At 37.5% G+C, this 18,051-nt stretch overlaps 1 protein-coding gene across 1 annotated transcript; it reads right to left on the bottom strand.

The window, feature by feature from the left end:
• Positions 1 to 505: 505 nt before the first annotated feature.
• On the bottom strand, positions 506 to 9,903 carry LOC133663946 (protein FAM98B-like). Its single transcript, XM_062068686.1, has 8 exons — positions 9,705 to 9,903; positions 9,428 to 9,534; positions 4,558 to 4,683; positions 4,198 to 4,442; positions 4,042 to 4,122; positions 3,861 to 3,977; positions 1,012 to 1,158; positions 506 to 936 (listed from the first exon to the last, which is right to left on the bottom strand). The coding sequence occupies exons 1-8, from the start codon at positions 9,746 to 9,748 to the stop codon at positions 784 to 786; spliced, it is 1,020 nt and encodes a 339-aa protein (XP_061924670.1). The 5' UTR covers positions 9,749 to 9,903; the 3' UTR covers positions 506 to 783.
• Between the last annotated feature and the right edge of the window lie 8,148 nt (positions 9,904 to 18,051).

The following is an 18,051-nucleotide window of genomic DNA, read 5'->3' on the forward strand; positions in this document are numbered from 1 at the left end:
CTCATAATTTCGACATTCTAACACACCATTTTGACTTTTTATTCCATGATTATGACTTTTTATCCTATAATTTTGACGTTATTTCATCGTTGCTATCTCATAATTTTGACTTATCTCAATTATTAAATTTTATCTCATAATTATTATATTTTATCTCACTATTTTGACTTTTTATTATTTCATAATTATGACTTTTTATCTCATGACTTCCATTTTCTCATGTCGACTTCCTTAATTCCTAATTTCAACTATCTCATAATTTCGATCTTACAATTGACATTTTTAATTTAATAATTTCTAATTTTTACTCATAAATATGACTTAGTGGGTTTTTTCAGTGGCAAAAACAGCTCCCATAAAAATATATAAATGTAGTTACTCATTATATTACATATTATTAGTATACCTTTAAAAGACAAATTATCAGACTTTTTAAAAAAAAAATTTAAATAATAAGAGTTAGATTTAACATGCATAAAAACATGTTATGAATGACAAGACAACCCAGCATTATTTTGTTTAATGAATGGCCTCATTTGAAAGTGTGAAAATAGAATGAAAAATCTAATCAATTTAATTTATGTCTCCCAAAAGATTACAAAGCATATACCTGCACATTACAGGTTCGACAAGGTTTAAAAAACGTAATAATATAGTGCAACAGGTAGTTTCCTACCAAATAATCATAAATAATCATTTGTTGCATTCCACTGGCATTTTTAGAGTTCTTTTTTACACAAAAAGAAAACTTCCGCTAGGCTGTAAACTGTAAACATTTACACACTACTCCCTCTTCCCCTTTCTCTTTTTCTTTGGATTGTCTCTCCACTGACGGCGTCCACCTCCTTGTCCTGTTCGTCTCTCTCCCCAGCTTGGCATCGGTGCCTCCATTTCCCCAGGTCGACCCCCTCTGTCCGGCACTTGGCCCATAAGTTTCTAGTCATAACAGAAGAATTGTCTTGTCTGTAACTCTGTGTCTAGCAGACTTTCTAATGAATAAAATTGTTTTACCTTGTAAACATTTGTAGTTATTCCAGCTTTGATGGGCTGGATACAGGACTGATCCTCTCTGGCAGCCAATAGGAGAGGGATGGAGACTCGGGACGAAACAGCAATCGATGCGAGAGGTGGGACAGAGGCCAGCGCTTCACTACGCTCCTGTGTAAACATAAACAAAATGTTGACAGAGGGGGAACAAAGTCATCAGTCAAGCTTTGTAAAAAAAAAAATTAAAAGGCGGAAAAAAATAAAAAATAAAAAGACTACAAAAAGAGAGTAAAAGTGCCAACATTTAGAGAACAATACCTGTGTATATTTTTAATAGTATTTGACAAAAAGGATGCCATAAAGCAAGTGAAGTTGGCCCTCTTTATTGCAAATATTAAAACAAAACAGACATTCATTTTTACGATTTTTAAGTTATTCTAAAATACATTTTGTGACAAGTGAAGTCATCAAGACCCCCACCTTGTCAAAATCTCCCCAAACTTGTCCCATTCATTTGTGCTGCATTTTTTTTGTCTATTATAGTTTTGTTTTTTTACAATAGTCATATTATTCATAAGTAACTAGTCCCCCATCTTGTCCAAATCTCCCTAAACTTGTCTCATTCCATTGTTTTTGTCTAAATCTTTCAGTTTTTTATGTTATTTACGTTTCTTTAATCATAACCAGCCTCCCCACCTTGCGCAAATTGGCCCAAACTTCAGGGATGTAAGCAGCCTTTGAGGGGAAAAAAACAGGAAATTTGAGAAAAAAATAGGAACATTTCTTTTAGCACAAATTGCTGCCACGCAATCTCCAAAATAAATGTTAGTAATAAATAAATGATAAATGGGTTATACTTGTATAGCGCTTTTCTACCTTCAAGGTACTCAAAGCGCTTTGACAGTATTTCCACATTTACCCATTCACACACTGATGGCGGGAGCTGCCATGCAAGGCGCTAACCAGCAGCCATCAGAGGCAAAGGGTGAAGTGTCTTGCCCAAGGACACAACGGACGTGACTAGGAAGGTAGAAGGTGGGGATTGAACCCCAGTAACCAGCAACCCTCCGATTGCTGGCACAGCCACTCTACCAACTTCGCCACGCAGACGACATTTCCTGCAATTAGGTGCATTTCTACACAATATTTTATCTTTAGATTTAATCTCATCTACCAAAGTCTTTTGGCTGTCCTATAAAGGAGCACTTCAAATCCTTCCATTTTCTCAAAAGTCGACAGTGCGCCTTATAACTCCGTGCGCCTAATGTACGTATTAATTCTGGTTGTGCTTCGTGACCTCGAAGCAATTGTCTTTGGTACATGGTGTAATAAGTGTGACCAGTGGGAGGTGAGGGGAGTATTGAGCAGCAGCGGTGGCCGCGCCCGGGAATCATTTTTGGTGATTTAACCCCCAATTCTAACCCTTGATGCTGAGTGCCAAGCAGTCCCATTTTTATAGTCTTTGGTATGACCTACAGATCTCAGGGTGGACACCTTAGATCTACATCAACAATATAGAAATAGAATAGAATAGAAAATACTTTATTGATCCCTGGGGGAAATTCAGCACCACAGTTCGCTCACAATAGACAATAATAATTATAAATAATATAATATAATATATATATATATATATAATATATGAATAATATAAATATATACTCTACATTTAAGTGCAGTCAAGAAGGAACATACGCATTATACAGTCTGATGGCTGTCGGTATGAAGGACCTCCTGTGTCGTTCCGTGTTGCATTTTGGGAGTCTGAGCCTTCCACTGAACGTGCTCATTCTCTCTGCAAGGTCCGAGTGTAGTGGGTGGGAGGTGTTGTCCATAATGGCTAGGAGTTTTGCTAGACTTCTCCTCTCTGACACCACCGCCAGAGAGTCTAGCTCCACTCCCACCACGTTACTGGCCTTCTCTACCAACTTGTCCAGTCTGTTTCAATATGATTTGCTTGAGTGGCTGGACAAAATAAAAATAAAAAAAAATAAAAATGTATTTTTGATTATTTTTAATCGATTAAGATTCGTTAAAAATAGGAATCACAATTGATCTGAAAATCTTTTTTTTTTTTTTTGACACACCTAAAATTTGCACTTAAATAAGAACCGATTAAGCTGCGGTCAGTGTAGGCAGTACGGTGGAACAGGGGTTAATGCACGTGTCTCACAATACTAAAAGATTCTGAGTAGTCCTGGGTTCAATAATAATAATACCTGCGATTTATATAGCGCTTTTCTAAGTACCCAAAGTCGCTTTACATGTTAAAAACCCATCATTCATTCACACCTGGTGGTGGTAAGCTACTTTTTGTAGCCACAGCTGCCCTGGGGAAGACTGACGGAAGCGTGGCTGCCAATTTGCGCCTACGGCCCCTCCGACCACCACCTATCATTCATTCAACATTCATTCACCGGTGTGAGCGGCACCGGGGGTAAGGGGGAAGTGTCCTGCCCAAGGACACAACGACATGGTAAGAGGCGGGGAGCGAACCTGCAACCCTCAGGTTTCTGACACGGGCGCTCTACCCACTACGCCATGCCGCCCGATCCCGGGCTCGAGATCTTTCTGTGTGGAGTTTGCATGTTCTCCCCGTGACTGCGTGGGTTCCCTCCGGGTACTCCGGCTTCCTCCCACCTCCAAAGACATGCACCTGGGGATAGGTCGATTGGCAACACTAAATTGGCCCTAATGTGTGAATGTGAGTGTGAATGCTGTCTGTCTATCTGTGTTGGCCCTGTGATGAGGTGGCGACTTGTCCAGGGTGTACCCCCGCAACCCAGAAAAAGACAACCGGTGGAAAATGGATGGATGGATGGATAAGCTGCGGTCTTTACAGTTCAAATTGTAGTGTGATTACTCATTCCTACCTCCTGCTCGTCTCCCCATGCAAACGACTGGAGAGAAACCTGAAAGCGTTTGATCATCATTTGCTGCCGGCAGCCGTAGTCGTCGGAAAGGACTCGATTTATTTTTTCGAGCCGCGTCTGAGGAAGAGAGAAGACGCGTTACCTTATCGCCAGCTACTGGGGTCGAGCGCACGCGACATACCCACTGCTCTGAGCTGAGGCTGGCGTTAAGAAGAGGCTCCGACATGGTTCCGCCAGGAAGACGAGCAACCCTCGACTCCACCTGCATGAAAACGAATGTAATCACTACAGAGCTTTTCTTTGAATTCATAGGGAGCATGATTTCTACAATGGTCACCTCATGCAGCACATCAGGGTAAGCAGTGGAAGCGTCCATGTTTAGAGCGTGAAGCAGTAGTATCCATTCCGCCTGCATCTCAGCAGAACTTTGAATATTATTTGAATCACCATATTCCTGAGAAAGCGCCGTGGTATTCGCCACCCTCTGCTCTTTTTCAGACTCCTCGCCACTCGTTTCATCCTGGGGATGCAGCTCCTTGTACTTGATTATATGAGCAGCTTCCAATTCAGATACTAGGAACTCTGGGGAAGTTTTTACAGGTCAACACGTTGGATATGCCACACATTCCTGGCTTGTGTTGAGGCTTGCAATTACCTTAAACACAAAACCTCATGGCTTCTCCTTATTGTTGCTCACCAGTGACTTTGTTGAGGGTGTTGGGCTCCAGCATCTCGGATGTCTCCCCGGTGAGAGGAGAGTGCAGGTCTGAAAGCATGTTTCTCAGCTCTCTCACCAGCAAGACGCTACTTCCCCCACCTGAATCTGCAAGAAAGGAAAAGTTGTAGTATGTAAACCAGGGGTGCGGCCGGTAGCTAGTTTGTTTTTGCTAATTTTGCATGTATGCACCTCGGCCCTAAATATTGTGTTACTTGACGAATGATACCTAAGCTAATTTTGTAGGTATACACCTCAGTCATATTTTGGTACTTGATGCATGCCAACTAGGGATGTCCGATAATATCGGACTGCTGATATTATCGGACGATAAATGCTTTAAAATGTAATATCGGAAATGATCAGTATCGGTTTCAAAATTATCGGTATCGGTTTCAAAAAGTAAAATTTATGACTTTTTAAAATGCCGCTGTGTACATGGACGTAGGGAGAAGTACAGAGCGCCAATAAACCTTTGCGTGCCGGCCCAGTCACATAATATCTACGGCTTTTGACACACTTACAAGTGAATGCAAGGCATACTTGGTCAACAGCCATACAGGTCACACTGAGGGTGGCCGTATAAACAACTTTAACACTGTTACAAATATGCGCCACACTGTGAACCCACACCAAACAAGAATGACAAACACATTTCGGGAGAACATCCGCACCGTAACACACCATAAACACAACAGAACAAATACCCAGAACCCCTTGCAGCACTAACTCTTCCGGGACTCTACAATATACACCCCCTGACCGCTACCCCCTACCCCAGAGTAAAGCAACTTGCACTGAGCCTAGTCTATAAAATTAGCTACAACTCCCTGATATCAAAGTACATGTCAAACTACTTCCATAACGTAAATGACCGCCATAACCACAACACAAGGGGGAGCTCCACAAACCACGTTAAACCCAGATTCCGATCTAACAAAGGTCTTAACTCATTCTCCTTCTATGCCACATCAATATGGAATGCACTCCCAACAGGTGTAAAAGAAAGTGCATCTCTATCCTCCTTCAAAACCGCACTAAAAGAACACCTCCAGGCAACTACAACCCCAGACCAGTGGTTCTTAACCTTGTTGGAGGTACCGAACCCCACCAGTTTCATATGCGCATTCACCGAACCCTTCTTTAGTGAAAAATAAATTTTTTTTTTTTTTTTTCAAATTCAAGACAAAATTATGTTTTTGGTAACACTTTAGTATGGGGAACATATTCTAAGTAACAAAGACTTAATTTAGAGTTTTTTGGACACGAGGGGAACATATTCTAAGTAACAAAGACTTAATTTAGAGTTATTTGGTTAGGGTTAGGGCAGTGGTTCTTAACCTTGTTGGAGGAACCGAACCCCACCAGTTTCATATGCGCATTCACTGAACCCTTTTTTAGTGAAAAATAAAATGTTGTTTTTTTCAAATTCAAGAAAACGTCATGTTTTTTTACTGGTGCACAAAATGAACTGTGCATGAACATCACCTTGTTCAAAGAACAAAACCAACACAGTGCATGAACTCACAACAAATTACACACATTACCATGAATTGATCGGGTGTTACCATTTAGTGGTCAATTGTACGGAATATGTACTGTACTGTGTAAACTGTACTGTTTCATATAATGTATTCTCTTCCTTTGCAATCTGCTAGTAAAAGTTTAAATCGATCAATCAAACAACCTGCAAATCAGATGGAAAATTAGAGGGAACATTGTTTGGGGGTATCCATAATAAGCCGATAGGGAGAGGTTTTTATTTACATGATAAGTCGGATGTGTCTTTACCTCCGTGGCGGAGGCTCCGCCGAACCCCTGAGGCCGACTCACCGAACCCCTAGGGTTCGATCGAACCCAGGTTAAGAACCACTGTTCTAATCACATCAAATATTCAACATTAAAATATTTTTGGGAGAAAAATATTGCATATTTTGTTTGTCATAGAATAAAACAAAGTGTTCTTTAACAAAAACAGCATAAAAGTAAACGTTAGAGGGTTAGGGTTATAAGAAGGCCATGCCGAATAAGGCATTAATAAGTACTTAATAATGACTAGTTAAGAGCCAATATGTTACTAATTTGCATGTTAATAAGCAACTAATTAATGGTGAATATGTTCCCCATACTAAAGTGTTACCATGTGTTTTTACTGGTGCACAAAATGAACCGTGTATGAACATCACCGTGTTCAAAGAACAAAACCAACACAGTGCATAAACTCACAACAAATTACACACCTGCAAATCAGTGTGACTTCTGCTGTTGCCGTATCCGTAATACGCCGATAGGGAGAAGTTTTTATTTACACGATGAGTCGGGTGTGTTTTCACCTCCGCCGAACCCCTGAGCCCGACTCACCGAACCCCTAGGGTTCGATCGAACCCAGGTTAAGAACCACTGCCCTAGACTAACACCCTCCCCCCTCCCCATCCCACCTCCCCGGATTGTAAATAATCAAATGTATACACTTGTTGTTATGCTTGCTGAACTCACTATGTTCACTGCTCACTGTACATATCCTACCAAGTCAGACCTACACTGTTTCAATGTCCATTTCTCAGATGATATAATTGTTGATGACTGAAGTGCTGATATCAACCAAACCTAACACCCCCCGCCCCACATGCCACCAAATAATGTAAATAATTCAATGTATATACTCTGATGATTAAAGGCCTACTGAAATGATTTTTTTTTATTTAAACGGGGATAGCAGATCTATTCTATGTGTCATACTTGATCATTTCGCGATATTGCCATATTTTTGCTGAAAGGATTTAGTATAGAACAACGACGATAAAGATTGCAACTTTTGGTATCTGATAAAAAAAAGGCTTGCACCTACCGGAAGTAGCGTGACGTAGTCAGTTGAACATATACGCAAAGTTCCCTATTGTTTACAATGATGGCCGCATGAAGTGAGAGAGATTCGGACCGAGAAAGCGACAATTTCCCCATTAATTTGAGCGAGGATGAAAGATTTGTGGATGAGTAAAGTGCAAGTGAAGGACTAGTGGGGAGTTGAAGCTATTCAGATAGGGAAGATGCTGTGAGAGCCGGGGGTGACCTGATATTCAGCTGGGAATGACTACAACAGTAAATAAACACAAGACATATATATACTCTATTAGCCACAACACAACCAGGCTTATATTTAATATGCCACAAATTAATCCTGCATAAAAACACCTGCGTGTTTGTTATGCTAGCTCCTAGCTCCTCTGCTAGCTCCTAGCTCCATAGAACACGCCAATACAATTCAAACACCTGATCAACACACACAATCACTCAGCCCAAAAGACCGTTTACCTAACCCAAGGTTCATAAAGCTTATATATTTTTAAAAAGTTACGTACGTGACGCGCACATACGGTCAAGTTATCGAATGTTTAGCAGCCAAGGCTGCATACTCACGGTACCTGATATTCAGCTGGGAATGACTACAACAGTAAATAAACACAAGACATATATATACTCTATTAGCCACAACACAACCAGGCTTATATTTAATATGCCACAAATTAATCCTGCATAATAACACCTGCGTGTTTGTTATGCTAGCTCCTAGCTCCTCTGCTAGCTCCTAGCTCCATAGAACACGCCAATACAATTCAAACACCTGATCAACACACACAATCACTCAGCCCAAAAGACCGTTCACCTAACCCAAGGTTCATAAAGCTTATATATTTTTAAAAAGTTACGTACGTGACGCGCACTTACGGTACGGTACGTGTTATGCTAGCTCCTAGCTCCTCTGCTAGCTCCTAGCTCCATAGAACACGCCAATACAATTCAAACACATGATCAACACACACAATCACTCAGCCCAAAAGACCGTTCACCTAACCCAAGGTTCATAAAGCTTATATATTTTAAAAAAGTTACGTACATACGCAAAAAAAAGCCAAAGCTGCATACTCACAGTAGCACGTCTGCGTCTTTGTCATCCAAATCAAAGTAATCCTGGTAAGAGTCTGTGTTGTCCCAGTTCTCTACAGGCGTCTGTGTATCCAAATCAAAAGTCCTCCTGGTTAGAGTCTCTGTTATCCGAGTTCTTCCATCTTGACTGCATCTTTCGGGAATGTAAACAAAGAAGCGCCGGCTGTGTACTGTTGTGGCTGACTACGTTCGAAAAATACGTCCATTTCGCACCGACAACTTTCTTCTTTGCTTGCTTGGCTTCCTTCTCCATAATGCAATGAACATGATTGAAACAGATTCACGAACACAGATGTCCAGAATACTGTGGAATTATGAAATGAAAACAGAGCTTTTTCGTATCGGCTTCAATGTGGAAGGCATACCCGTGTTCGCCGGGCTACGTCACACGCATACGTCATCCTCAGAGGCGTTTCGAACCGGAAGTTTAGCGGCAAATTTAAAATGTCACTTTATAAGTTAACCCGGCCGTATTGGCATGTGTTATAATGTTAAGATTTCATCATTGATATATAAACTATCAGACTGCGTGGTCGGTAGTAGTGGGTTTCAGTAGGCCTTTAACTTGTGTGATGGCTGTATTATGCTGATATATTTGTACCATGAATTGATTTAAGTGGAGCCCGACTTAAAAAAGTTGAAATGAAAAACTTATTCGGGTGTTACCATTTAGTGGTCAATTGTACGGAATATGTACTGTACTGTGCAACCTACCGATAAAAGTTTCAATCAATCAATCAATGTATTCAAATCGATTAAAGGGCCATTCCGCCGAATCAGTGGCATTGTCATGATCCCCACAAGTGTACAGGTATACCATAACATAACCAGAATAAGTGTATCGTAAGTATATCATTATTAAACTAGTAATACTCAATAGACGCGTGTTTTTAGGACAACTTTATACCTTCAAGGTCCGGACACAAACTCTTCAACTGGGATGTAAGCCAGGTGAGCAGCGGGCATGGGAGTTCATCACAAGTACACCTCAATAAGCAGCGAGCACCTGGATACCTGTGCAGTTAATAATAATAATAACATAAATTACAAAAATGAAGTTTGTGTTTGTATGGCATAAAGAGACAATAAGCAGAAATGTGATACATTTCAATTAAGCTAAAGTTAGCGTGATAAGGACCTATGAGAAGTGAGCGACTACTTACCAAATATTATTTATTACTTACCCCAACACTTTAATTGCAGAAACTGTCCCGACATTCCTCTCCATTGTTATTGAAACGTTTACTGTAAATAGTCGAGGATAAAGTTGGTCTTTTACTATTTAGTAAGTCGTGTTTTGATGGTAGTGTGCTGCCCTTCTACGTTTATTTTAAGTAAACCAACAGCATGTTTGTAGCTCACTGCCCCCTGCCGCCCGGAGAGTGAACATACAACAACGACGCTGTAGCTGTTTAAAAACAACAATAATAATAATGTCTTTATTACATTATTATTTTTTGGACACTGAATTTATGTGACTGTTTTTTGCGTGGAAATTTTGTGGACTGATTTTTTTTTGTCATTGAATAATAATATGTGGGCAAAATGTACTAAAACGAACAGCAAGATTGAAGCATACTGCCACCTGCCGTTCGGAGAATGAACATACAACAACGTGGTATATATATATAGAGAGATTTTTAAAACAATATGAAGGTTTATTTGTGTGTTTATCACAAAAAGTTTTTTTTGGACACTGAATTTATGTAACTGATTTTTTTTTGCGTGTGAATTTTGTGAACTGATTTTTTTTTTAAATTGTGAGCAAAATGTGTGAGTTAAAAAAATCAGTTTGTTAAAATACAGAGTGTAAAAATTCAGTGTGGACCAAAAAAATCAGTTTATAAAAAATAATTGCAGAATTACTTTAAAATTTAAGGTAATTTAAGATCTAAGCAATCGATCCTCTCAGAACCAGCCAATTAGGTGCTTCCGTCTTAATATACCGGAAGTGTGTGGAGGTTATCTTGTGTCTTTCTTACGAAATATTTTTTTTTCGTTTTACACTGAATTTATGTAACTGTTTTTTTTTTGCGTGTGGATTTTGTGAACTGATTTTTTAAAATTGTAAGCAAAATGTGTTTGTTTAAAAATTCAGATGGTTAAAATCCAGAGTGTAAAAATTATGTGTAGAAAAAAAATCCATCCATCCATCCATTTCCTACCGCTTATTCCATTCAGTTTATAAAAAATAATTGCAGAATTACTTATTACTTCAAAACTTAAGAGTCACATCTGGTAATTTAAGACCGAAACAATTGATCATCTCAGAACCAGCCAATGAGGGGCTTCAGTCTTAATATACCGGAAGTGCATGGAAGTTGTCTTTATTAGGAAATATTTTTTTCTTTTTAAAGACTGAATTAATGCAACTGAATTTTTTTGCTTTCGAATTTCGTGAAGTTTTTACATCAAATGATGTGTGTGTTTAAAAATGCAATGTTTTAAAAGCGAAAACTGATCTAAAATTCAGTGTATAAAAATGCAGAGTTTTAAAATTCAGTGTATTAAAATTCAGTGTCAAAAAAGCTTTTGTAATAAAGACACAAATTAACCTCCATAGAATTTAATTTTTCTGCACTTAATTATTTTTCACACTGATTTTTTACACTGAATTTTAAAACAATATATTTTGACAAACGGAATTTTTAATCACACACATTTATTTTCTCCCAATTTTCTATACAGTAAAATTGTCAGCATAATTTGATGTAAAAAAAAAATCTGTACACAAAAATCCAACGGAAAAAAAAAGTTATGTCCCATAAAAAAGCTATCGTAATAAAGACACAAATTAACCTCCATAGAAGTTAGTTATGAATTTTGAAGCAATTAATTTGTCTGCCCTTAATTTTTTTCACACTGATTTTTTTACATATATTTTTTTTACACTGATATTCAAACACTGAATTTTAAAACACTATATTTTGACGAACGGAATTTTTAATCACACACATTTATTTTCTCCCAATTTTTTATTCAGTAAAATTGTCAGGATAATTTGATGTAAAAAAAAATAAAAAAATTATGTACACAAAAATCCAACGGAAAAAATTAAATTATGTCCCATAAAAATAGCTATCGTAATAAAGACACAAGTTAACCTCCATAAAACAATACAAAATAATTAATAAATAGAAAATAATATGCGTGGAAATCAATTATATATTGAGAGTGGATATAAATGATTAATAAATTAAGAGACAATTAGCTGAATAAGACGATGATTTTAGTTAGTGATGATAATGTAATTCATAATAGTCCTATATTATGCAACTTCATTTTTTGTACTCAAATAGACATCCCTTTATTAAAAAAAAAAATATGACAAGGGATTTTATTTTTATTCCACTAGGTGTCTCTAGAGATCTGAAATCTTGTGCCTGTTTGCTAGTCAACCTTTCAATTATGTAATTTGCACCATCTTCCAGGACTAGTCGTTGAGAGGATAGTCAAAATAATACTCAAAAACAGAATTATCTTATGATTTAAAAGAAGAATATAGTCATGCAGGTACAGTGCGTGTATGCTTGCTGCCCCCCTGCCGGGCCCTTCCTGCCATATGTGCTGATGTTTTTGGTCCCATGGACAACAAAGCTTTGCCATGCGTCAGGATGCGCAGTTTTTTTGTACATTTGATTCCCCCTGGCATTACCCCTTTGCAATAAAATGCTCTGGGGGCCCGACCTCCGACCCCCGAACAATACAAGCAGACGCTCTCCCTCCGCTTGGCGGCCTTGATCATGCAAGGCGAGGCTTGGTGGGCGGACACACTGCGGCGTGCTGGCACCCTGCAGGGAAACGAGCCACATCGATTGTCATCTGCTAACAAGAACTGCGGAGGGGCGTGGCTTAAATCAGGGCTGACGAGGGCCCCACAATGAAAAATCAAAGGGCCATTTTGACATGTTTCATTTTCAAAACCAATACAATGTATATATTTTTTGGTAACACTTTAGTATGGAGAACACAAATTCACCATTAATTAGTTGCTTATTAACATGCAAATTAGTAACATATTGGCTCTTAATTAGTCATTAGTAAGTACTTATTAATGCCTTATTCTGCATGACCTTATATACAACCAGTAAGCCATTAACTAAGAGTCTTCCCTCAATAAACTCAGAATTATTGCTTATTAGTAACCCTAACCCTAACCCTAACCCTTATATGTTCCCCTAATGTCATACAAATAGGGATGTCCGATAATGGCTTTTTGCCGATATCCGATATTCCGATATTGTCCAACTCTTTAATTACCGATACCGATATCAACCGATACCGATACTGATATATACAGTTGTGGAATTAACACATTATTATGCCTAATTTGGACAACCAGGTATGGTGAAGATAAGGTCCTTTTTTTTTTAATTAATAAAATGAAATAAGATAAATAAATCAAAAACATTTTCTTGAATAAAAAAGAAAGTAAAACAATATAAAATCAGTTACATAGAAACTAGTAATTAATGAAAATTAGTAAAATTAACTGTTAAAGGTTAGTACTATTAGTGGACCAGCAGCACGCACAATCATGTGTGCTTACGGACTGTATCCCTTGCAGACTGTATTGATATATATTGATATATAATGTAGGAACCACAATATTAATAACAGAAGGAAACAACCCTTTTGTGTGAATGAGTGTAAATGGGGGAGGGAGGTTTTTTGGGTTGGTGCACTAATTGTAAGTGTATCTTGTGTTTTTTATGTTGATTTAATAAAAACAAAAAACAAAAACAAAAAACAACAACAACGATACCGATAATAAAAAAACCGATACCGATAATTTCCGATATTACATTTTAAAGCATTTATCGGCCGATAATATCGGCCGGCCGATATTATCGGACATCTCTACATACAAATGTAAAAAAAAATTGTTTTATATGATCTCAAATAAGTATTTAACGCTTAAATCTCTAGATCCACTACAGGTCTGTCGATTTAATGTTTTTTGTTGATTTTTAATGCCATTTTGTCAAAACTTAGTTTTTTATGGCAAAAACACAAAATATGCAATCTTTTTCCCTCAAAAAATTAAAAGTGAAATATTTAATTTGAAGTAACTGAAACCTTTAATATGTCATTAATTCATAACACCATTGATTTTAATTCATTGATATTTTTTCAGCAATGACAGTTTTTTGTTTTTTTTTAAACACAGTAAAATTCTTGGGGACCCAAAAGAGCCCCTCTCATAAAAGTGTGAAAAAAGTCATATATATATATATATATATATATATATATATATATATATATATATATATATATATATATATATATATATATATATATATATGTATATATTAATTTCAACACCTTTTTTTTTTCATAGAAAACTTTTATAGGACAAAAACACAAAATCTGCAATATTTTCCCTGAAAAATATTTTTAAAGTGGAATTGGAGCCTTGAATAGGTCAATATTTTTTAACAACATTGATTATGATTCATCATTATTATTATTATTATTATTCAAGCAATGATAGTTATTTAAAAACATTAAAAAGGGCCCCACTAATAAAAGTGTTAAAAATAAGCCATCCTTTTTTTTCTCTTTTTTTTTTACTTTTACAACTTAAGTATCTAGATACATTAGATCTATCTGTCAGTTATAACTTTTTTATTTTTTATTTTTTTTTAATGTGTTTGCTTCATGTCTTTTTGGAAATTAAAACCTACAACAGAAAGTATTTCAAAGTACAATATTTGCTGTAAAGTAATTGGATCCTTAAATAAGTCAATAATTCATAACACCATTGATTTTTAATTCATGACAGTTTAAAAAACAAAACAAACAAAAAAAACACCTCTAAAATTATTGAGGACCCAAAAGGGCCCCACTTCTAAAAGTGGTCAAATTTGTTTTGAATTTGTTTTTTTCTACTTTCGAAACTTAAGCCTATAAGTCAACTTCAGATCTATCCGTTGATAACACGCTTTTTTTTTTTTTTTTTTTTTAAATTGCAAACACAAACTGCAACCAAAACTATATTTCATGTAAAGTAATTGGAGCTTTGAATAGGTCAATGCTGGGAAGAAGTGGATATTGTTAATTGAATTAAAGAAATAAATCATCAAAAATAGGACTCAGCCTGTTGCCAACTTGGAGCCTAGCAATTCGAGTCTGCTTCAGACTGAAGCAGCCACAAATGTTAGCTTATGCTGCTAATGTGTAATGTTACAGCGGCCAAAAATATTAAATATACTTGTTAAATAAAACCTCTACCTTGTTTTAACAAATACTTTGGCCTACTATGCTACTGTATTTTAATATTGGTCATTATGGCGGTATTTGGAGAGCCATGTTTTTTTTAGGTGGTACTTGTTGAAAAATGTTTGAGAACCTATGATCGAGGATTAACTTTCTCCAGCTCAGAGGCAATGCAGCAGCTCACCAGCTCAACATGTCAGTGTAGCAGCATAAGTTAGCTAGCGCACCCTGTGAAATAGTTTGTCTCATTATAACAACATCGCTAACACTTTGTAATTATTTTTGGGTCACAAGATATAATATATATATATAGTATAATATATATTTATGTATGTATATATAATATATGTAGAATAATTTTCCCTGTGGATATAATAAAGTTTGTCTAAGTCTATAAATGGAGTATTGTTGGCGGTTTTTGGATGTTATTTTTAGCTGCATTGTTAGCCACCTCGTACTAGCCATATTTTATGACTTAGAATGTGTTTAAAAAAAAGAAAAACATACAGTATGTGTTCTTGTCTTACATAAGGATTGGGAATGATAGGCAAAATAAAAAAAAAGGTGCAGTTTCCCTTTGAGAATTTGACATGAGTTTTAAAAAAGCTGGTTTCAACCATGTATGTGTGTGTGTGTGTGTGTGTGTGTGTGTGTGTGTTCTGGTAATGCTTACTTAATGGGGACATTGCTCTGTTTACACAGTCACCTTTAGGGGACCTCTGACGGTATGGGGACAAAAAAACAGGGTCCCCTAAAGGGAAACCTTTTTAAATGGTAGTCAGACCCATTCTGAAGATGCCTAAGTGATTTTTTTAAGCTTTGGCCCATAAATCATGTTTACTGGTTAGTTTGAGTGTGAGACATTTGCACAGCAGCCCCCTCTTCGGGCTGTAGCTGGTACTTAATCACTTCCACCTGGTCCCCATAACGAAGGTTAAACCGGGGATGGCAAGCATTGAAGTTCTATGTGTACAACCGCATTACGGCCTACAAAAGGAGATTGCAGGTAAAACAGTAGATTAAGAGATAATCAGCAAGACTGGTTAAGTAGAACAGTTTTTTATGTTCTTTATGTTCAATGTTGTTAAAAATAGAAAGTAAAAATAAAAGTTTAAATGAGTTTGTATTTTATTTCTGTGGTTTAAGGTAAGATAAGATAATCCTTTATTGATCCCACACAGGGGGAAATTTGGGTTACTTTGTTTACGTGTTTCAAATATTGGTAAAAGAGAAAATTAACTTTCTTGAAAAGTAAAACATTTGTTATTCTGGCATTAAAGGACTACTGAAATGATTTTTTTTATTTAAACGGGAATAGCAGATCCATTCTATGTGTCATACTTGATTATTTCGCGATATTGCCATATTTTTGCTGAAAGGATTTAGTAGAGAAAATCGACGATAAAGTTCGCAACTTTTGCTCGCTGATAAAAAAAAGCCTTGCCTGTACCGGAAGTAGCGTGACGTCACAGGAGCTAGTATTCCTCACAATTCCCCATTGTTGACAATGGAGCGAGAGAGATTCGGACCGAGAAAGTGACGATTACCCCATTAATTTGAGCGAGGATGAAAGATTCGTAGATGAGGAACGTTACAGTGAAGGACTTGAGAGGCAGTGATGGACGTATCTTTTTTCGCTCTGACTGTAACTTAGGTACAAGCTGGCTCATTGGATTCCACACTCTCCTTTTTCTATTGTGGATCACGGATTTGTATTTTAAACCACCTCGGATACTATATCCTCTTGAAAATGAGAGTCGAGCACGCGAAATGGACATTTAAAGTGACTTTTATCTCCAAGACAATACATCGGTGACACACTTAGCTACTGAGCTAACGTGCTAGCATCGTTCTCAAATGAAGATAGAAACAAAATAAATAAACCCCTGACTGGAAGGATAGACAGAAGACCAACAATAATATTAAACCATGTACATGTAACTACACGGTTAAAAATTCTCAGCCTGGTAAGGCTTAACTATGCTGTTGCTAACGACGCTAAGGCTAATTTGGCAACTTAGCAACCGGACCTCACAGAACTATGTACTCTCTCCTTTTTCTATTGTGGATCACGGATTTGTATTTTAAACCACCTCGGATACTATATCCTCTTGAAAATGAGAGTCGAGCACACGAAATGGACATTTAAAGTGACTTTTATCTCCAAGACAATACATCGGTGACACACTTAGCTACTGAGCTAACGTGCTAGCATCGTTCTCAAATGAAGATAGAAACAAAATAAATAAACCCCTGACTGGAAGGATAGACAGAAGACCAACAATAATATTAAACCATGTACATGTAACTACACGGTTAAAAATTCTCAGCCTGGTAAGGCTTAACTATGCTGTTGCTAACGACGCTAAGGCTAATTTAGCAACTTAGCAACCGGACCTCACAGAACTATGATCAAACATTAGCGCTCCCCCTACGCCAGCCAGCCCTCATCTGCTCATCAACAGCCGTGCTCACCTGCATTCCAGCGATCAACGGCGCGACGAAGGACTTCATCCGTGGGTTTGGCGGCAAGCATCGGCTAGGCGTCCGGGTAAGTAGTCCTTGTTGTGTTGCTGTAAGTATTGTAATGCCCCGCAGTGGAGAAGGAGTCACACAGACGAGGATGCGCTGCTCAATCGCTTTATTAACAAGCGGTAACTGGTTGTAGTTCAAAAAGTAACGCACACACATACACGAGCTGCTGTTAGCCAAAACTCACGCTCACACACACTCAAGTTCTCCGCCAACTCACTCGCGCATGCACGTTCCCCAAACCCTTAAAGACACAGTACACTAATGCAAATATCACAGATATTACAGTATTGTATTTAGCCGCTAAGACACCGATCGATCCCACCTACAAACGTTCTTCTTTGCAGTCACCATTGTTCATTAAACAAATTGCAAAATATTCACCAACACAGATGTCCAGAATACTGTGGAATTTTGTCAAAGAAAACAAGAGGCTTTTCTATCGGGTCCGATGGGGTCCAACCACTTCCGTTGCTTTTGTGACGTCACGCGCATAAATCATATCCAAAGGAGTTTTTCAACCGGAAGTGTGGCGGGAATTTTAAAATTGCACTTTATAAGTTAACCCGGCTGTATTGGCATGTGTTGCAATGTTAAGATTTCATCATTGATATATAAACTATCAGACTGCGTGGTTGGTAGTAGTGGGTTTCAGTAGGCCTTTAATAGTACTGTGATTCTGTATGGTATCCATCCTTAGTTAAAACTAATATATGTTTCCAAAAACAAAATCTTCTTCAGTGTTCCTTAGGATGACATTTTCATACAGCATGATTATAA

The sequence above is a fragment of the Entelurus aequoreus genome, linkage group LG13 (genome assembly GCF_033978785.1).
Source record: "Entelurus aequoreus isolate RoL-2023_Sb linkage group LG13, RoL_Eaeq_v1.1, whole genome shotgun sequence".
NCBI classification, from domain to species: domain Eukaryota; kingdom Metazoa; phylum Chordata; class Actinopteri; order Syngnathiformes; family Syngnathidae; genus Entelurus; species Entelurus aequoreus.